The sequence below is a fragment of the Macrosteles quadrilineatus genome, unplaced genomic scaffold, assembly GCF_028750875.1.
Source record: "Macrosteles quadrilineatus isolate MER2022 unplaced genomic scaffold, UCM_ALF_1.0 Scaffold_9__3_contigs__length_116548681, whole genome shotgun sequence".
Classification (NCBI taxonomy): Eukaryota; Metazoa; Arthropoda; class Insecta; order Hemiptera; family Cicadellidae; genus Macrosteles; species Macrosteles quadrilineatus.
The window spans coordinates 83,853,284-83,876,278 of NW_026542602.1; the positions used below are offsets into that span (position 1 = coordinate 83,853,284).

At 34.7% G+C, this 22,995-nt stretch overlaps 1 protein-coding gene across 6 annotated transcripts in view; it reads right to left on the reverse strand.

Annotated features, from left to right (window-relative positions):
* LOC129002123 (6-phosphofructo-2-kinase/fructose-2,6-bisphosphatase-like) overlaps window positions 1-22,792 on the reverse strand; it is a 52,840-nt gene extending 30,048 nt beyond the window's left edge. For 5 of the 6 annotated variants that reach the window (XM_054429709.1, XM_054429703.1, XM_054429705.1 and 2 more), the window contains exon 1: window positions 22,567-22,792. In XM_054429709.1, the coding sequence (XP_054285684.1) occupies window positions 22,567-22,717 (151 nt within the window). In that variant the 5' untranslated portion in view covers window positions 22,718-22,792. Of the gene's footprint in view, window positions 1-17,916; window positions 18,026-22,566 lie in introns of those variants that run through there. The other variant, XM_054429706.1, reaches the window with a different exon arrangement.
* Between the last annotated feature and the right edge of the window lie 203 nt (window positions 22,793-22,995).

Sequence of the window (22,995 nt, forward strand, 5' to 3'; positions counted from 1 at the left end):
TAGCGTGAAATTTTTACTGCAAGATTCAAATTTCAACCACATCCCCTCATTTAGATTGCAATACCACCCTCACTACCCCTACACATTAACACCTGCATTTACACACTAAACAGACTAAAACCTCACTCTTACATATAGTAAACACAGCTACACACTTCACTATCGCTCGTTGCAAAAACGCTGCACTAATACTTGACACTCGAGTGTAAACTAGGCCGCGAACTTGAGGTACCAAGGTTGTGCGAAGGTCAACGCCTTATCAACGATATCTGGGCCGTATTGGAACTGGAAGTGGAAGTCTCAGGAAACGAAAGGTAAAGAAACAGGACGTGGAAGTTTACGGAAAGGGAAAGCATTCGTTGGAGGTGCGGAAACTGTTTTCAAATTGCTTAGTACGTGCTAGTACAGTTTTACCACGACGAGTAGTCGGAAATATTTTTAAAATAAATTCCAGAACACCCTGTAAACAATTTTACCGTCATCCAACATCTTATATCTTACGTCCATTTACATTCTTGGAACCATATTGTTTTGAAAAATCCAATTCTTTCAAAAGCCTTAGTCTGAAAGGATCAACATTTCAAATTCCAATGCATTCGTCAACTTTCTTCTAGAAACGTCTTTATTATTACAACGGTATCAACCTAGCACTCTTCCATGGAATATAAAAATTATATTTAAATATAATATTATATTTGGACGGATGGTGTTTTTGGACTCTTGGCCAAAATTAGGTTACAATTTCATTATATGGGAAATTCACTAAAACGATTAGAAAACTGCCCACCACTTTACTACAATGTTCGTGATTTTTTATCGTTGACGGACATTTATAGCGCAATTTTGTTATTTTGGTATCTGTTAGTGGACAGTTCTTAGTTATATTTATAAGTATATTCTTGTTAAAGCCAATACGATTTATAAGTCACTTCTAGCCAAATAAAAAAAAACTTATGACTATAACTTTTCATCCCTTATAAACATAAGTATTCTATGCCCTAACTTCACGTAATGCTTCGCCACGCTCTAGGTGGAACCGATTTCACAATACTTCAGGCTAGAATTAGATTATTGCAGCATTACAACATAGCTAATTGTTATTGATGATTGGTTGGATTTGGATTCAAACCTTGGTTACCCTCCCAAAGATAAATCTAAATACCTAAACCTCAATACATAAACACCAATGTGTTTATAATTCAAGACTTAAGTAATGAAGGGTAAGCTTTTAATGAACGAAGTTAAAGTTTGGTTCCAAAACAAGAAAATTCAATGCCAAATGGTAGGATCATAGTATCATAGATGAAGTGGTGTTTATTTATTCTATGATAGTATGGTGAAGTGTTAATATTTTTACATTATTTTACATTAATACTTTCGAGAGGTTCTTTATACTTTTAAATTAAGAGTGTGTGATGTAATGCAAATGGTGTTCAGATTTGGTCTTGTGGGTTGAGTTTGTAGATAGAATTTTTTATGAAAGTTTTCTTATAATCGATCCTAAGAATAACCAACAGCTTTGTTTCGAAACTAGACCCAGCTGTACTTGATCATTGGGCTTTAAATGGTCCAGGCCAATGAAACAGCTGATCTTTAAGTCAGCGAGAGACTTCTTACAACACAAGACACCTCACTTCATTATACAGTCAATCATATTTTATTCAGGCTAAAATCCGCACCTATGTGGCGTTCGAATCTCAACTGGTAATTATTTGTAATAGTAATTACAGAGTTAACATTTTCAACCCAAATGGTTTTCTAGAGTTTTTTATTTTTTATTTCAAAGTGCTCTTCATTTATTATGTTCCAATATTTTAATATATTGCAAAGGTAGCAAGAATTTACAAAACTATGGAGGAATCTAAATTTTAAGAAACCTGCTCTATCAAATTGTGATAACATATTATGATAACAAATGACAAGAATATACATAAAATATGACTAAAAAAATTGTAGATTTGATCAATTCAAAATCCTAATGCTTTCAAAATTTACAGTTGGGACTCTGATTTATTCTATAAAAAAGATCCTTAGAAAAATGTGTAGTAATTAGATTTCCATAAGGCATAAGACATTTATTCATCATTTTTACATATGTAATGCATAGACAGGCCAAATTGTTGGTAAATACATCTCGTATTCAGTCTTGGGTAAATAAATGTATAAATATATGAATAACAAGGAATTCAGTTACATTCATATTATAGTCACATTCAATTCATACTGTCGCCAACACGTTTAATACATGTACAAGGCGCGTACGTACGCCGCGCGCCGCGCCGTAACGAAACAAACGCACTTGTACAGCTCGAGGGTATTGCAAAGCACGTCACATGAATTGCAGGCCAAATTGTTGGTAAATACATCTCGTATTCAGTCTTGGGTAAATAAATGTATAAATATATAACTAACAAGGAATTCAGTTACAATCATATTATAGTCACATTCAATTCATACTGTCGCCAACACGTTTAATACATGTACAAGGCGCGTACGTACGCCGCGCGCCGCGCCGTAACGAAACAAACGCACTTGTACAGCTCGAGGGTATTGCAAAGCACGTCACATGAATTGCAGGCGTTCATTAAAACCTGGAATCTCATCATAAAGGGAGATTTTATAGTCACAATAGCAATTCGTAATGCAATAGAAAATAGTTGTATTTATACTAAGCCTAATCTAAAATAAGATTGCATTTTAGTTGTCTAATTATGTTTTTATTTTTCAATAGGCTAAGTAAACGTGTACAGTTTTCGGCAACAGGGTTTAGTGTTTAGGGAAAAGGGTCGCATTTTTTTTTTAATTTCACGTTTTCAAGTTTTAAATCAAATGTGGATTATTATTTTAGTCATTACAAGAAACTTTAGAGGACCATTGATTTACCAAAGGGTTACAAGCATTTTACATTTTAATTTTACAACTAAATATCACTGACATAGTAGACAAAATAATTTCAACGATTTAAATAGTTAAAATATAATGTAGTAGTGTGAAATTAAATACACAGTTAGTGCGAGTGACCGGTAAAATTCCATACACCGGATAATACCAATAGTCAATGATAATCATTATCACTCGTGTGGACAAACATGGATTATCCGTCAGTGGAAGAACTAGCTTCATTATATTGTTATCAAAACATTGACTGCAGTCGGTACAGGAAACCACGACGAGTAACGTTTTTGCAGTAAGTACTTTAGATATAGGTAAATTGTCTAGAGGAAACTCGATATGCAAAACTCTTTGTAGGAGAGCGGGTTTATTTGCGACGCGACCACAAGCCTTCCACAAGTTATTTGCCACATACTACCACGATAACACATTTACTATATTTGTATAGCTGTTATTGTAAATTTTGTATGTTACCTATATAATTTGAAATGACACAGCGAATACAATAACTGTAAATCACCTTTTCCAGTGTTTAACAAGTTGTATCTCTTAAAACAAGTAGGCTTAGGGGAAAATGACAAAGGTAAAACCGTTTTAAAATAGCATTTCAATTCGAAAATACCATAAAATACAGGTTTTTGCATAAGACCATTGACTATATAAACACTAAGTGTTAAGTCAATGATAAGACTTTTTAAAGTTACCCACAATTTTGGAAAATGGCTGTAGTTTTTGAACATTTAATTGGATATTTATGATTAAACCTAGATCAAGTTCCTCTTATAAAATGTTATCTTTATCCAATACTTTCTGGGATACAAATGGTGACACAGTTAAGTTGTTTACCATGTATTATACGTCATTAAATACTATTTGAAACTAATAAATGAGTCGTTGATGTGCAATTCATTTGTACGTTTAACTTATTTGTGAACAACTATATTTTCATTACAGGTTTCACCGACGTAGTTTTTAAGTTAACATTTCAATTAGGGTTCTACTAATATTGCATATTCAATAGGAATTTACATCGTAAGTCCTTAAATTATTACTTATTAGACCAGACGTTTGATTTCTTTGGTTGTTGTAACGCATAGCCATCTATTTCCCCGGATCATATAATATTACAAGGGTAACATGAAACAAGCGAGTAGGATAGAAATTTTACTTTCCACAACAAAACAAAAACACAAAGCAGAACAAAAAGTAGGCAAAGAAAGGTTTAAATACAATACCGTTAAGAAAATTCAAATATTTCACAGTTTCTTATTTAATCTACACAATGACTTAATGGGAAACTCCAAGAAACTAGAAACTATGGTACAATTCTAAAGACTAAATAATTTTACCATAAGACATGTTAACAATTGCACTGCTATACAACACATAGTTCACTGTACAAACAACTAATGTATTGCCATGTAACCTATTATAGCAATTCGATGTTGACATGAAGCTGGTAAGTGATGCAGCACAAAGTCAGCTGTTGTCAGTGTTGCTATCAATATTCATTGGATACATCTAGGATCGGCGTGACAGAAAGGCACACGACATACGGCTTATCAATAATGTCGCATTTGATATAATATCGTCGTATTAGGCCTTAAACGACGTCATTTGAAACAAATAGCCCTCTTATCGATTTAAATGCTCTCGACCACTTGTTAAATGTCTCTTTAAGTTTCAGTTTGATTTTAAATGTGTTCAAGGAGATTGTTTATACTAGCAGTTGAGACGCTTTTCAAAAATTGTAAAGCGTAGTAATCTAAACATTACATAAACAATTTTTTAAATGGAAATGTTGACTGACACCAATGCATTGACGAATACAAGTCTATTTAAATCACGAGTAAAAACTAATTTTAACTATAGGTTTTTAGCACATGTCCCAGAAAATAACAATACGAATTGTTAGAGGTTTTATATCCACGCGACATTTTTAATCCAAAGATATTTGTATCATATCTATGTTATACTTTTACCTGAAACATGTCCGGGACATGCATCAGTCGACATTTTGCGACAATTTCGCTAAAATGTACATTGATGTTTCGTTTAAGATATTATTGATATTCTATTTGCCAAGTCGGTAAAAAAAAATACTCCTACAAATACTGCAAGTAACAAGTAGTAAAGTTAAATGAGGTTTTAAAAGTAGTTAACTCTAACGTATTTTGAAAACATGTCTGAGGGGATAGGTTCAGAAAAGTTTTATCAATGGGATGCTTAGTCATCAATTTTTTTACAGTCTGCTCATATTAACTTTAAATAGTATGTTTAGCCTGATTAAATCACATTCTAACAAGTGCAAATAAAAAAAAACTGCTCTGACAATTAAAAAAAACAGTTTGGAAGGTCGAGATATGAATCTTCACACTAAATGTACTCATCTACACTCACGAAATTTGGCGATTCATTTCTAACTATTATGAAATATCTTAATTACATACATGGTGGATATCGAAGTTGTTACTCAGTGAGATTTTTTTACATCGGTAGGTTATGTTACATCGTAGAGTAGCTGTGTGTTGATTCATTGCCCAATTGCCAACACCAGCGTACATCATCTGGCGTCTGTCATCGGCCAGTAGCGATTGACGTCTGGTCTCTATGAATAGAAACTCGGGGAAGTATACTTGGGTGCAGAGGTGCAGTCGATTTATGAACCATTTAAATATATTTTTGAAGATGACTCAAATTCCATTCGTTTTATACTCCTGCTTAAAAATAGTCAAAACCCTTTTTTATTCGTAACAATTTCATTTCTGAGGTGTTGCCTTCCGGATTACTTAACAAATACTAATCTAGAGGTTAAATACCTTATTGCCAACGTAATCCTTGGTAGACTTAATGGCTACCGGTTTCGACACACTTATGGTGTCATTGTCAAGCCTAGACGTGGTTTTTCGCTCCTAGGAGGTCGTCATAAAGTCTTCAAAAACACATAACGAGACGAACAAATAACAAAAACGAACACGAACACACATTTTTAACTAATAAAGTATGGCCATACAACTCACGGCGCGGCTGCGGGTTCAGGGTGTAGGTCTAGACTCCATCATGGTGTTAGGAATACAGTAACATGCCATCATTACGCTAATGTATACGAAGGATTTTCTGAAACGCAATTTTAAACTAGTTATATAATAATACAGAGTTCTTCAAAACAATATTTTTGATACATTTTCGATGAATGATTCGTAAACAATTGTATACATTTTCTTCCATCATTTTTTACAAAACAAATACACGATTCAGTTACTTAAAACACTGTTCCCTATTTGAACTAATTTAAAAATATTTGGTAGTTGGTTTTCTGTAATATTATTTTTAGTTTTTATTGAATGATCAAAGGCAATGCGATCTCTTCAACCCTTACGTTTTTCAACCCTTATCTCATTTCACGCTTCAAAGATGTAACGTATACAGTACCACCTCATTGTCAGAAATCTATGTTTAAAAACGGAATTAACATCAGTAGAATTATTTGTAAACAATCACCTATGCTGCATTGATTTTATGGCCTGACATTTTTAAACGGGCGAATTTTACTTGTCTTTCGGAAGCTGAATAAATTATAGTTGCCCCCAACGTGTTCCATCTTACAGTCTAGTCGCCACCACACTCTATAATTGTGAAATCCAAGCACTCATTGCATCCAGTGTAATAAAAGCGGAACAATATCAAGAATCGCATAAATCGTTCACACATATAGTATTTAGTATTTTATTTTAAACCCGATGATGACCCCAATGAAAGACAGAAGCTCGACACAACTACGAAATGCAGTCTACAATGAAGATTATAGGTTGTTGCGTCATTTTCATAGTTCAGAACTGAATCACCATGATTATAAGCGAGGGTAGAGCTGGTTCTAGAAATTTCACCTGATGCAACATCGAAAAGAGCTTTCAAATACGACGCGTCCATGTCTCACTATAGAGAAACTCCTCCAATACAGTATTTCCAAAGAAATATCATTCAATATAAAGCTCGCAAAAGGGAAATGTGATATAGTCTGTAAAATGTATATGCTATTATGTATGTTTGTCTTGAATACATTATTATGATCTTCATTTTATGCTCTATGAAACCTAATGCAATCGATTGGGCTTTAACAGTGTTCCCATTTCCATATCGACCTAAAGCCCTGTCCCAGGCATGTCAAAGTTACCATGTTAACTTGAGCTTATGAAAACTATTGTAGATCGATCTCCAAGGTAACCACATGAAACTGACAATGTTTACATCGCCTCGATCACATTTTCAATCGCATTTTACTTTACAGTCACAAAGATTATTGAAAAATGGAATATGGAATGTGAAGCAGTGGTATTTATCAATACCATGTGTGTTATCAAAACAACTTATTTGGACACAATGGATTCATAAACGTCGCAGAAAAATCCTGTATACTTGATACCAAAGAGAATCACTTACTAAAATAACGTAGTAAAGAAAAAAAATACGTAAAGTGGCATTTTACCACCGAGTTTACTAGCTTTATATGTTTATATGTGTTGGAACACTAACGTTTTATTCAGAAGACTACCCAGAAGGCGAGATGGCTTGATAAAGACATGTGCAAGAGATTAGAAACGTCAGCACAAAAGTCATCTTGCACACATTCGTATCCAGGCAAATAGAGTTCACCAACCTCATCATAGATAGTTTTAGGTGTTTCAAAGAAACAAATAAAAGTACTCGAAACTTGCTACACTTTATTAGTTAATAATTAATTAATATAAACTAGAGGTTCGGCCAGTGGTCGAAAACTCGACCAAAAATGTGTAATGTACAGACCTCTCTATTTTCACCCCACGCTGTAAATAAAACATGTGATTAGAATTTCTTCCATTTGTTTAGATTTTCTGTTTATATTTTGTTATTATTTCGTCACCAGCATGGCAACCCATTAGGCCCATGTTAATTCTTTGTAAAATTTAAATTAATTTTTTGTGCTTATTTTTGAGTCTTTTTTATGTATAAAGGGTTTCTGCACATCTAGAGGAAAATGTCCTTCTAACAGTATGCGTAGATTTCCCTGCGTTGTACACGAGCTGAGAAAAAAGGTTTTAAAGAAACATGCTTGCCTATTAGTATATAGATTTCCTGACTTTTCTTGTGGTAAAAGTAGTTTTAGTCTCTCCGCATATATATTCGTCCGTTTAGAACATTACTAGAATTTCCTCTCAATTATCAATGTCACTTGCAATTAAATTATCATACGGATGTGGTGATAAGATTGTTAACATTCACATTGATGTTTGCAGTTTCATATCAACACCAGCTATTCCCAATATTACTTTACTATTTAATTTAGTACATGCAATTACGCTAAAGCAAGTCTCAGATATACTGAGAGGGCAAAGTCAATACATGTAATTTGTTCAGATAACTAATAATCAACAGTATTATCCTGTTATTGTCTCGAATAAGCCTTTGATCTCCTGCAATAACAAGTTGAGTTAAAAATCAATTATTGCAAAATTATTGTTACATTACACACTTGAAAATGCACTGGCATGTCGTCACCTCGTGTTGAAGCACTTGAAGATTACAAACACTATCAACGAATTAAACACTCTCATTGTAATCGGTTACGAGAACTATTTCAATTGGAAGGAAAATAGCTACAACACCTTGGCATTGTGTTTGAAAGAATAGTGGTTAGTCACATAGTCACACGGAACAAAGATTCCAGCAGATTTTAAGAAATGCTTCACAAGATAGTTTGGTCAAAAAATATAGCGACGAAGATCACAAACCCGTCGTTAGAATTATAACTATCACAGGATAACGGCTGAGAAAATAATCAGTGGAAAGTAGGATGTTTTAATTTCAGTTAGTACGGATTAGTACAACATTATCGACTATAGATACTGAGCAAAACCACTAGTATGTTTTCTGTCGCAAAACCTCCCGTTAACTGGTTGTGGCCAGTTATGTGGGAGCTCAATTAAGGGCAATGTGTGTAAATTTTTAGCGAAACAGTGACACGACAGTAGATTATCACTGGATTATCATCATTGTATAACTTTGGCTACGGAATTGAACATAACAATTAATTGTAGCTAAAGGTATCACCTATAATCAGAATTAGAGTTATACTGAAATAGCATATATTTTAATGAGTCTGTCAAAATGTGTGTTGATATTAAAATGGTATTTTATCCAATAGTTTGTATACTTAAACAGTAGACAGGGTAACCAAATATGCTGGAGTGTACAATAAGTTAGCTTTTCAGATTGGTCGATTAATAAATTTACAAAAAATAGTTACATTTTACAACAACTCTGTCAGAGGCTTAACTTTTAATTGAATTGAGTTCCTTTTTATTCGAAATCTGGTTTAACTTAAGCATTCGAAGGGATCTAATACAGAGTAGAGTATATATTGTGGACAAAATTACAAGTAGACGTTTTCTGTTGTAAATTTCCTTCCAAATATGTTCTGCATCCTAAAAACGTAGCTTTAACCAAATATAAAACAATGATAACTGAATATTGTCGAAACGACCACTTCTTTGCAAAACTATGAAAACGACAATACATGCCTCAAGGTACTAACAGTGAATGTAAAAAGTTCTTGAAACATGTTCTATGTCAACAATGGTTATCAGGTGTGGGATGACGTCACAGCACGACAATATCACGTGACCGCTCAATTGAAGAACAGCTGATCTAGTTAACAGCTGTTGTAACCTCCGAGAGCCGCTGGTAAACAAAGCATAACATGCGGTAAACAACTACGGTGGTGTAAATAAGCTTATGTTGTCATGTTATGAACTGCGTACTTAGGTACTTGGGGATAACAGCGAAGCTTTTATCATGGTAGTTAGTCATAGCCCTTCATGTAGATATGCAATGTTGACAGCACACAGTCATAACTCTAGTCGATACTGGCTTTAGTCAAAGATAATGGTTAAAGTAATTGTCAAAGTATTACATAAAACACGTAATCTGTGATTACAACAATGTGACTGTTTGTAAGGAAAAGCGTGAATACGTCACAGACTCTAATTCAGATTTTTTATAATCAATTTACGAATATAACAAGCACGTATGTATTTTTTCTGAAACAAGTGACTGAAGAAGAACAAGATATGAAACCTATATTCATTTGTGTTACAAAATTGTTGGCATATGGCATTTGTCCACAAATTAAATGTTTAATATTACTTTTCAAAGTTCAGTTTTTTCTGCATGTTTGGTTTAATATACTTCTATTTAGACGGTTTATTTTTAAAACTAATCGTGATTATTAATCTTTAACGTCTAATATTCGGGTACAAACTCGACGCCAGCAGTATAGCAGAACCCAAAATGCACACGTCCCTTTGGCAAAACCACATAGACAATTAATTCACTCAAAACAAAAACCTTTTTAGGAACGCGGGCTACTTTCAAGGTTATAAGGAAAACGACATTCTAATTCAATGCGTTGCAGTTGGAAATAAAATACAAAACACTACTTCTTCGATAAATCATTGGGCAGTTTATTAAAACAGATAATGCAGTGGTTTTCCTCCTCACACACAAATATTTCGATAAAATAGTAACAATGAGGAAGCACTTGATAAAATTGTGTTGACAAGTTAATTTCTCATTAATTAACACTCGTACTAGGCACTTTTTACTATGATACTAAACAAACTCAAATACGTACAAGCCATTCTCAACCTATCCAATTGTTAACCTACTACAATACAAGTACATAAGCAACGAAATAAAAGAATGACAGTACCATTCTAAAACGACGAGTTTAACATTAAAAAGAAAGATTGAACTTATCCAGAGAATATCTACAGTATTTTATTAATGGGCAACACAGAATCAAACTAATAAATGATGTCCCAATCAATTCAAAAGAGGTTAAATCGCATCTTATTGCCAAGTAAGAAAGTAAGTGACAAAAGGCCAACTGGCCACGTGTGATGATCCCCCACATTTAATTGGCTCTTCCCCAAGTCTCTGCCACGACAGTACAACACAGCCTATCTGAATTAGCAAACTATAAGAGGATGGAAATTTTAACAAATATGAATGTTTTCGGATATATTTGTTAGTTGTGTTTTAATTAGTTTGAATATGGGTTGAATAGTGTATTCAATGAAAAGGACTAAAACGTTTCACCGCATCAGAGTTCTTTAGAAGAGAAATGGTGCGCCGTATGTGTATGCATTTTCACTTAAATTGTATGCAGATTTAGAGTTGAAGATATTATAAGTATTATTTAATCAGTGTTCTACTAAAAAATGAAAAAAAAACTCTATGGGACGCAAAATACTGCACTATAATAAAACACGACAGTTCATTCCAGTTGAACTTTAAAAAGTCTATAGTTTATTTATAGAGGGGCGAGCTGGTCTAGTGGTTAGGCGGGAATCCAGTCCCAGGGGTCCTACCTAGGTTTAAATCCCGCCAAATCACCAATGGATTTTATCTAAGTGATACAGTAAGTGGTACAGTAGTATCAAGGAAGTATGTTTAATCTATTATAGCACATATGAAAAATGTTGATTAAGTAGGTTGCTATTTTATTGTTAAAATATATATATCGTATCACAGATTCCTAAGTTTTAAACTGATTAATTTTTTAATGTTCTTCGTTGGAAACTATTCTTAGTGTATAAAAATACGATTTAAGTGCCTTCAATGTGTAATTGTAACAATGTGTAATCGTGCCGATTGATAATCACACTCAATATAAAATTTACTCTATAACGATCACTAATTTCATAGGTGAAGTCCCGACACAGTAGATCAAACGATTCACCACACGATAAACAACAAAGAAAAACATTCACAACAGTCAACAACTAGTCATTTCTATCTTAATGCATAATAATGAAGTATTTTGCATACAATTATAAAATCGCAGAATGAACTGTGCAGGAGTGATTGCAATAATGAATCTTATGCAACAAGATTAGTTATTCAACGCGGGGCGGACTGCCAGCAGAGGACGTAGTAAACAACGAGTTGGGCTTCACTGAGTTTGTTAATGAAACAAAAAATACCCCCGCCGCAGCAAACCTACAGAATAAGCAAATTTCCAAGGTGCGTATTTATACCCTTGAGTGAAGGATGAGTAGAATCATGCGAGATAATCTGTGTAGCTTTGTTGCCAACTAAGCCAACCAGCTGTTTCATTAGCCAGGACCATTTTAAATAGCCAAATAAATTATCAATGACAGTTGGATCCAATTTCGAACCATCAAAAAGCTACTGACTTCTCAAGATCGAACCGGCACCTTTTTATTTCTAGGCTCATGAGTTGCGTGTAAATCTCATAAACTGTTTTGCCAAAGAGCAACGGAAGGATTTCTTTTAATAACCTCAGTCCGCGGTCTGTGTCAAGGAGTTCTATTTAGCTACTCTGTTTGTTTTCGGCCACAGAACAATGCACAGTTCATGGTTATAGACTACTGTTGGATGATGAAAATTGAAAGTGTTTAACATCATTTGTTTATCGTACCATCTAGGTATCTACGAAACATAAAGTAAAAACAAGTGTGAAATGCAAACGTAAGTTTTCTCAGTGTTCACAGTTGCAAGCGGGGCTTACATTAAAACATAATGACTAATTAAAATACAACAACGTTGCAAACAAATCATTAAAATTAAATTTTTTTCAACTGTATTTTTCTACCAAAAGATCTTTTTAGGAATGAAACTAGGCGGCACTGTCCAATATGTGTAATAAGCCGCAATTGAGTGGGAAAAATAACGTTTCATTCACAATTACCCCCTACTTTTAACGCTCTTCAAATGCAACCGGTGGGAAACAGAAAAATACCAAAAGAAACAAATGGTTTGTAACATGAACTGTTTAGTAATTGACGCAGTACCAATGATTAGGCCTAATTTATAAATGTGTTTTCCTACTCTTAGGAACTTTAAACATTTGAACTGTATCTCCGGAGGGGGTGTTTTTAGTGACCACAAAGATGACATTCTTTTTAAGGGCTATAAAATACTTTCATCTCAGATAGATTTTTATACAGTTTTGGATCGCGCCGACTGCCTTAACCTTGACTCGCTGCTATTTCCGTCGCTATTTCACTTGGATATCTCAAAGCTCAATCTCCGAGCGTTGGACTTGTTGATGGAGAATCCCAAGACTGATGCATACATTTTGTGCGTCACACAGCGTCAGGTAAGAATTTGATTTAGATTCAGAGGAAATTAAACTGAATTGACACAAACATGTTCTACAAGTCAACATATATAGGGTATGATACCTTTACCCTGCAAATATCTGCAATGCGTGTACTTGCAATACTAGATACATGATTAGCACGGTACAAAAGTTAAAATTTCATCGAATTATTACGCCGATAATTTGTGTGTAAATTATTTCCACACGTATTTACTCTGTTTTAACGAGCATTTACATCTTTGAAATTCTAGAAATAAGCTCAATAATTCTTTTAATTTAACAACTATTTTCTAACGTTTTCAGGGAAAACGTATCTAATATGTAACCATCTTAAAATATGTATCAGAAGTAATAGCCATACCTCTGGCAAAAACTATTAATGCATGTTTACAGAGCGGAGTCTTTCAAAACTCACTGAAGGTGTCCAGAACAGTCCCAGTCTTTAAGAAGGGTGATCCAGCATCTATCTGCAGTTATCAGCCCATCTCAGTAATTCCAGTTATTGCAAAGGTGTTCGAGACTGTTAAGAAGAGGCAACTAGCGGACTACTTGGAGTGCAACTCTCTGCTTGCGAGTTCCCAGCATGGGTTCAGGCGTGGTCGCTCGACTATCTCAGCTGTCTCTGAGCTGATAGGGGAGGTCCTAGATACATTTGATGATAAGGGCTCTGCTGCTTTGGTCCTTGCAGATCTCAGCAAAGCCTTTGACACCGTCAACCATAAGATGCTACTACAAAAATTAGAAAACGTTGGGATCCGTGGCAGTGTATTTGATGCCTTCAGGTCGTATCTCAGTGTCCGAAGACATGAAGACAAGTGCTGTCGATATCTGGAGCTAACTCTTCACCTGGATTAGTTGAGCATGGTGTCCCGCAGGGCTCAGTATTGGGCCCTGTCCTCTTTTTAATCATAATAAATGACCTTAGTGCCATTGGAAGCGTCCTAATGTTTGCTGACGACACAACAATTGTTGCCAGAGGATCTACTCCAGTTTTGGCCAGGGAAAAGGCCGCAGAAGTTTTTGAGTTGGCAAAGACTTGGTTCCAACAAAACGGATTGAGCCTCAACCGAGAAAAAAACCCAAGAGATTGTGTGCAGTCTCAGTCGTACAAACGCTGACATTTTAACAGAGGTGAAGCTGCTGGGATTCGTCATAGATACAAAGATTAGCTGGAGTGGCCATGTGGACAGTATCTGTACGAAGCTCTCTCGAGTCATCCATCTACTCCGCAGACTTAAACCCCTGTTGACAAGGCAATACCTGACCACTGTCTATCATGGCTTGTTTCATTCACACCTCTCCTATGGACTCCTGCTTTGGGGACACGCTGCAAGGTGTGAAGATATTCTTCTCCTTCAAAAGAAGGCGGTTCGGATCATTACATCGAAGAGTGACAGTGAGCACTGTAGGCCTATCTTCAGAAGCCTAAATCCTTACTATCTTCAGCCAGTATGTACTGTTTAGCCTCTGTTAAGTGAGGGATAACTTACACCAGCTCATAACAAGGGAATTCCACCACTCCCACAACCTTCGTAACAGAGACCAGCTCCACATACCTTACTGCAGGCTGTCCAAAACGCAAAGCTTTTTCCGCATTAGGGCTCTGAAGATGTACAACAATCTCCCCCAAAGATTTAAGTCTTGTGAACCGTCCGCTTTTAAAAAGAAAGTTAAAGCTTGGCTAGTGGACCGACCACTGTACTCAGTTGACGAGTATTTTGATACGTTCCACCGAGTATAGGCTCAACGCCATCTTGCCAAAAGTATTGTAAATAGTGTAAATATTATTTTTAGTTTATCCTTGACACAGTCTATCCAGAAATTCTGGTCAACGACGTCGCAGCAGATATTAAAGGTAAAAAGATTTTTACACACCAATTTTGAGAAGGATAAAAGCTGTGTAAAGCTTGACATGCAAGGCGAAGAACATTTTACAATAGGCATTGGTATTTACAGGTTCATTTTGATAACGCTATGAAATCAGCAGCCAAGTTGGTAGGTAGACTAAATTTGTGCATCATTTTCATAATCCAATCAATCAACAAGCATCTCCTCAGGAAACTAAACAGTGAAAATTATGTCATCCTGAAACCTCTCAAAGATGTTTCGGTTTTTGTTTTTGAAAAATGTTAACTAAATATTTAATGCTATGTCATTTTTTTCAAAAAACAAGAAGTTTGAAACGTTGTACTTTATTTCACTAGCTTCAAAAATACTTAAGCAGCAATAGCCAAGATTGGTAGGATAGAGAGGGTTTTTAAAAACTTAAATATCCCCAATAGGCATAATTCAGCATCTTGATGAGTGGGTGCCCAAAAGATGAGTGGGGGGGGGGGGGAGGAGTAGAAGAGTCACAAAAAAAAAGCTACTGTGGAGAAATTTTGAAATAATCATACTAATATTATAAACGTGAAAGTTTGTGTGTTTGTTTATTTGTTTGTAACCTTATGAGTATTCATAATTAAAAGGAATTAAATAATTTTGCCAGCTGTTTCAACTACACAATTTGTTTCTATGATGTTCAATAGCATTAAAAGGTTACACGGTTTACCAACAGGGTGCAGCACCATTAGTTCTTTATACATTTATGACAACAGCTAATTTGAACCAAGCAGCAACAAAAACCTGAGTGTGAGAACTTTACTTCTTTCTATTGTTTAGGGAAGTGGTAGAATATTATGGCTATGGTAGATGTTCTGTATACTATAGTATACCGTAGATTATAGTAAACAAAATTTTTTCAAAACGTGTCCTCTCTAATTGCAAATGCAAAGCACGAGTATTTAACTACAATAAACATTGTATACCAACCCCGGACGAAGGACGGGTACTCAGCTATAGTTCGGCCGCTTAGAAAACGACCTGCGCGCTAATGCTAAACCAATGCTGGAGGAGGTCGTTTTCTAAGCGGCCGACCTATAGTAATAAATATAAGAATAAGCATCCAATCTTGAATTTCCCTGAGTCTAGACAGCTGTACTGTAAGAGCTAGATATAGGTTGAATTATGCTATCAGGCAAGCAAAGTAGAACCATTTCCGCAATTATATTGAAAAGAAAAATTCTAAAATCTTTGGAAGTCAATTCAGAGAGATCTGTCTTAAAGCCAAAAAAAAATTCATTCATACCAGCGGGTGCGGGACCGTGGACAAAGCTGTTGAAGCTGTAAACCATTGATCATAAAAATGCGAGATTCCACACCAGTGCGGGTTCGCATGGACAGACCTAAACCTCTGTCCGAGTTAAAAAATCACCCAAACGAACCTAAACTTTCAATGCGGGACCTTTGGTTTGAAGGCCAGTGATGTGGGACGATACCCACGCCGCACCAAACCATCTTCCACTTAAATTAAAAAAAGAAAATTTATTTCATATTAAAAAACCTACCACTTAAATTCTCTTCTATATGGAAGGTAATGAAGCTGCCTATACAAATCTTTGAACTACAGAATTACTGTTTTCTCCTATTGAGCCATCACAACAACAAATAGTCTCAGATCTGTATGTTATTGTGCCACATATGAGCAAAATCACCCTAGGTTGTTGAATACGATTTCAGTCGAGAGAGCTGTGATAAGCAGGCCGCCTGTAGTGTCCAAAAAACACTGCTCCCCTTAGCACCAAACTATTTAAAAGGTAATCTGAAAGCATTGTTGTGCATTGAGAGAACGCAGGAGTCTTCCCTTGACATGCCAAAGGTTTTACTTGATGCAGGTAGAAGGGGTATCTCTTACTTCGGGCCGGCTCATTAAAATGTACTTCCTTTCACATTAAAAACACTATCTTACAACAATTTTAAGTCTTCACTAAACTTATCTTTGCACTTTGTATTGTAGTTATAATAATATTGTTGTGTTGTTTATTCCTGCCCTGACGCAATTTTCAACAATTGTAACTGACCTTTGCTCATGAATAACATATTTATTTATAGCCTTTGTACCAATGTGTCAACCAAAACAAACTAGGGCTACATTAAAAAATAAAGATGAGTTAGTAGATGTCATTATAAGTGTCTAGAGTTATTTGATGAAGGAGATGAAAGTGGTGTATAACGGCCCTGCCAGTGACAAAGTAGTTGGATTGGATGGCATTATCCTTGAGTGTCTTTAATACACATATACCAAAGTAAAAGCCTGGATCTTGACTTTAAATAATAATGTATTAATGAGAGGCCAAAAGCCTAGAACTTTTTAGAGGTCACAGTGAATACCAGACTTTCAGGAAAATACCACTCATTAGTAAATGCTATAAGCTGCTGGAGGACCTATTGTAAGCAAGGCTGTCACTAAAGCTAATAATTCATGTTTTACACCACTGATCTTTCTTTTACACAATACAGAAAGTTAATTCACACCATACATTTCTTTGGCGACTCAAAATAAAGACTTGTTTAGAACAACTCTGGATGAGATATCTTATTACCTAAAATATTTGAAGCAAAGTAAGTTTATCCTATAATTTTGGTACAACATACCAGCCTACCTCAATAGCAAAGTGTTAATTTTAGAGGTGTTTGATCAATTCACAAAAAAGACTCGAGTATTAGGCACCTTATATTACAATGTGTTTTGCTAGTATGGTCAGTGAAGATAGAAAATTGTACCAAATAAACACACTGTAGATGACGAGGTTATATAGGTGACCGAGTGGAGCATTAGATCCAAGACGTAATAAACATAATTTCTCAAGAAATATAGTAGGTACGTTTTAACAACGCTAAAAATAACACACAGGGTCTGAGACACTATTCCAATAAAGTACAAAGTACACATTTTAAAAGAAAATTCAAGTCACAACACAAACATTGCTGAATAAATGCTGTCGTATGAACAAGATCTGTATTTGTGAAAAATTACCAACCTGGAAACTTAGGACAGTGGGTGTTCCTTCGAATGACGTCTGCAAATTTGAAAAACTCCCTTGTAACATAGAAATCCACTGGCCTGTTGGAACTCATAGTTGTTGGCAGACTAAAGCTAACCAGCGGATAAACAGATAACCCAGCCACTGCCATGTCAACATATTATCAGGGTCAACAATTGGACCATCCGTCACAAAAACTCATCTTTTACAACACCCGGAGATAACCTGGATGCCAAAGTAATGATGCATTGCAGTAATAGTAATTATCGCAATATTTTAAACACCGGGATACAATTGAGCGATGTATATTTTAGTGAATAGATTTTGTTACACTATGTTGTCTTAATTATCGATGACATATTAATACTGTAATACTGTGGAGTGTGGAACATACAGTGTTGATTTTGTTTACACATGATTTCAGAGAAAGGAAGATTTTAACTTTTACAGTATAAAATTGTTTACGGTACTCACAAAAAATTATTTGGTTCAAAAGGATTACAAAGCATTCTCTGTATAACACAAAAATTGTCTGGGTAGCTGAGTGGTTATCGTATTCAAATTTGAAAGTCACTGATTCGATTCCAAGCAAGATCCTTATTGCAACGATTTGCCATTTATCGTTGAACTATAAATTGATGATGCTGTCAAATACAAGGTCGATGCTGCACAGCTAAGACCACAAACCAGTTAGTTTTGATTGAACCATTCCCTAACAAAAAAGTAGAATTGCCAACTGCGTAAATGGAAATAACACACAATAAAAAATTGTTTGTTGGTTTAAAAATGTTTAAATCCCTATTGAAGGTATTGAACTACATCCAGTATTCTTAAACATTTGGTGATTTTATTTTCTTTTTTTTTGTGTTTTTTTTCCTAGGAAGCTAGGCATGAGCCCGGAATTGATTTTCACATTACTTCAGGCTAGACCTAGGGGTTACGGCAATATCACTTAGATAAAATCCATTGGTGATTTGGCGGGGTTTGAACCCGGGACCCCAGGAACCAGAGTCCCGCGCTCTAACCACTAGACCAGCTTGTTCCCCCGGTGATTATATTAGATCAAATACCCGGCAAGAGTTAGGTAATCTTAATAAGCATCACTTGCTTAAATTTTTTATTATACTTAATATAACTCAGTTTTGTTACATTTTTTGGGAAATGGTTAAAAATGTTTGGAAAATGGAGAATAAACTTATAGTTTTTAAAAATAAAAGTGAAATCATAATATTGCTTCAAACTAAAGAAACTGAATGTACTTACAAGAGTGATGAAAGGACTGGATCTTACCTGGAAAATAAAATAACATTTAAGTATATTTAAGAAGAGTAGAATATAGCCTATATGAAATTTGTTTTAAACTAGGTGAAAAGTCAACAAACACCATCAAAGTTTGATACAGTCCAATCAAACATCAAGGAATGGAAATTTTCTCAAATGCAAAATGTATTCAGCTCACAAAGTAAAAAAGTAAATTGGTCGATTTGCACATGTCATAGTCAACTGTACACATCCAACTATGACAACAATCACGTCTGCTTGTTCTACCACCTAATACAAGCAGTCTCTATGGTGGTTTTTAGATTATTAAACGTAATACATACACAAAAACATAAAGCTAAATGATAATTAAATGACAACAAAGTATTTTCTGTCATACTGCAGCATAAAAAGCCGGTAGTATAATTCATGTGCTACGGGTCTAAAGTGGCATTTTTACTCTCTAGGCCCTAGGGAGTAAAAATCAGCTATTGTCAACCCAGTTGTAAATTTTGAATGTTTCGTATGTATCGATTGTTTAATAGATTGTTGTTCATTGTTGCCTTATTGTAAATAGTTTGACATATCGATAGTATAATGTACTTACTAACACAACCGTAGGTAATAAACGTGATTGAATCACTTACTAAACAGTTGCTTGTTTCTATTAGCAAATTAAATTGAAAACAAGTTGGAAGTAGTTTTAAGAGGTAATCTTTAAATTAAGACTACAGTATTTTCGTTTTGTAACATAGTTTGTTCAAATATCGGTGAAATACAACAAAAATATAGGGCTAGTTCTTCATATGGGCAAAAGGTGACTTTTCAACCCTCGCTCATTTTCCAACCTTGGCTTCACCTCGATCGTAAAACTTGAGCTCGGAGCACTTGACACTTTAGGCCCTAGTGATGAAATATAGCCTACTATTAAACCCCTTTAAATTCATTGTAGTACTTAAACAAAATAAAAATACCCCTGCCGCAGCAAACCTGCAGACTAAGCGAATTTCCATTTAACCGGGCTGGATTTATACTATAAAATATTCCCTTAAAACTGTCAGATTTATTTCCTATTTAAATAACATTAATTTTAATAAGTAATTAGGTTTGCCGCCAGAGGAAAGGTATTGTGTTTTATTTTTATTTTTTTTAAATTGAAATGTTGATAGCTTAGAATATAAATAAACAAAATTGCCAAATTTGATAAAAATATATAATATATCAATAAACAAGCAAAATACAAAAGTTTTTTTATTCTCCATTTACAACAACACACAAAATGCACACTACCTATAACAGTACTAGCCAAAAGCACCTCCTTTATAAAGCAAAAAGACCCACATCTTTTTAAAGACGAGTACTTTCCCGGTAAACACAATTTCCTAAAAGAGAGACTCATTTAACACCCGCTCAAATAGAGCTTTACAGAACGCAAAATCGCGCTATTGGGAGAAAAACTTAATACCTCCTAGTCCGCGGTTTTTTTATCTTGACTTCTGTCTTCTCGACCGAAGTAGTTCTGAAGCGATTTTAGGAACAGAAAATAAAATGTAAGTTATAGACACAGTAGACGCAGAAAATAATGGATGCAAGATACATTCTAAGTAAGTTTACTTCGGCAAAGAAGTGCTACAAGGTTTAGTTCCTCAATCCTTTCTGCTCACACATAACGCATTCTAAACTCATACAAGATACCTAATCAACTACTCAAATAGTAAGGAGCTTACAGCCTGGTTATTCAATTACCTTAATTAGCAGGAAAATAACCTAAAAAGTAATAATTACAATATCAAATACAGACAACCACACTGTAAACATTATTAAACACAAATAAGTTAGGCCTAAGTTAAAATTCATTGATACTGACTCTTAGATGTTATTCTCTAAGATTAAGTTATGTGACTAAAGAAGTCTGGAGTCGCCTAACTAGAAGATATTTCCAATTTTTTTTTACTAACTTAAATTAAAAACTACTGAGATACCGATATGCCTAACTCAAAAATGTTGCCTTAGGGACAAGGAATTTATAATAAAATGCACTCTTCTTCTGAGCATATGTCGAGCCCCGTACTGTTTGCTATTTTTATATTTAAAAAAAAAAAAGCAAAAATATCCTACGTCTAATAACACTTGTAATAATATATTTACACTTAAAATAATGTTGACTTACAAGACTTAAATACATATAAAAGTTCGTAAGTGGTGATCGATTTCGATTGGACACTCCAATCATCATCAGACTCAATAGGCGAATGTGGGTGATCACTACCCATGATCATTCGCCTATTGGGTCTGATGGTGATTGGAGTGTCCAATCAAAATCGATCAGCACTTACCAACTTTTATATGTATTTACCGTCTTGAAAGTCAACAGTAGCCTATAAGTGTAAATATATTATTACAAGTGTAATTAGATAATTTGCTTTTTTCAGGTAGGTAATTTAATAACACTTACGATGCTGATCAAGAAGTTATTAGTTTTTTTATTATTGTTTTATCTATCAAATATTAAATCGTATAAACAACACAATTAACGTAGGTAGGTACTAAGTTATAGCCTAAGTAAATAATAATGCCTATCTACAAAATGTTTCTGTCATTATAAATTTACAATAAGTTAGATTGCCAGAAATCAACAATTCAATGCTATTTTTTAGGAAAAGCCTAAACTTATAGTGCTATGATGTGAAAGATCAAACAAAGGTAGCTAGCTAGGCCCATAGTAGGGATGAGCATCGATAGTCGAAACATCGATGTTCGATGTTTTATACATCGATGGTAGGTTACCGATGTTTTTGGCCAAGTACTGAGATATCGATGTTTTCCATTACCGGTACTAGAGAGTAGGCTAAAGAGAGCTGACAAAAAACTAAAAAAAACATCGAAAACGTCGATGTTTTAATCCCAAAAAATTTATGTTTTCACAACACTGTTATCAGTAGCCTACATCGATGGTTGACATCCATGTTACCATGGAATGGATGGTAACATGACCTATCTATGCTCATCTCTTGCCTAACTTAGGCCAAAGATCTTAGGACTGAATAATTTTGATTTGAAGTGGAAGGATGGTAATTTCATTTGTAATCCATAGTGTACTTGAATTATATTGAATTGAAAAAAAGCTACAGCATTAAACATTCAAAGAAAACATGGACTGCAAGATGTACACTGACCTATATTAAACACCTAACCTCACTTTTGTCCAGCAGTCAAGATTAATCGTGGTTTAAAATCCAAGCAGTATCGTGATCCCAATATTACTAGTACTACACTCAGTTTATAACAATTTTCAATTTAATTTATAAAGAACTTAAATACTAAATAAGTTACTCAGCGATTGCATTATGCATCTTATTAGCAGACGACAATCATATAAGTTCTTACCTCTAATTGGAAACGGTTTGGTTTGAACCGTATCAGTATTTGGTGGAACATGTCTTATTCTTTCTGGAGACATTGGGTTATCACTTCTCCACAGTTTATCACTTGTAACTTTAAAATTTTCACAAACACAAACCGATTCAAGCATTGCCATAATCACATTTCCTCATTACAGTTAACAAGTACTGAACTGACATAATCGTCTGCTTCTGCACCTGGTCTTGGTCCGGGTTTGGTTTAAGAACGTCTAGAGTGCGTACGGTCAGGAATGTCGACCAATAGGACGTGAGAGGTTGCAAAGAGGATTGAAATAAATAAATAAAATACTAAATACTATAACAAAATACATTAACGGGTTGTATGTCATAGTGCATAATCTCACAGTGTCTAGTTCAAAATGTTCTATGTGCCTAAAGTGAAAACGTGTTATAG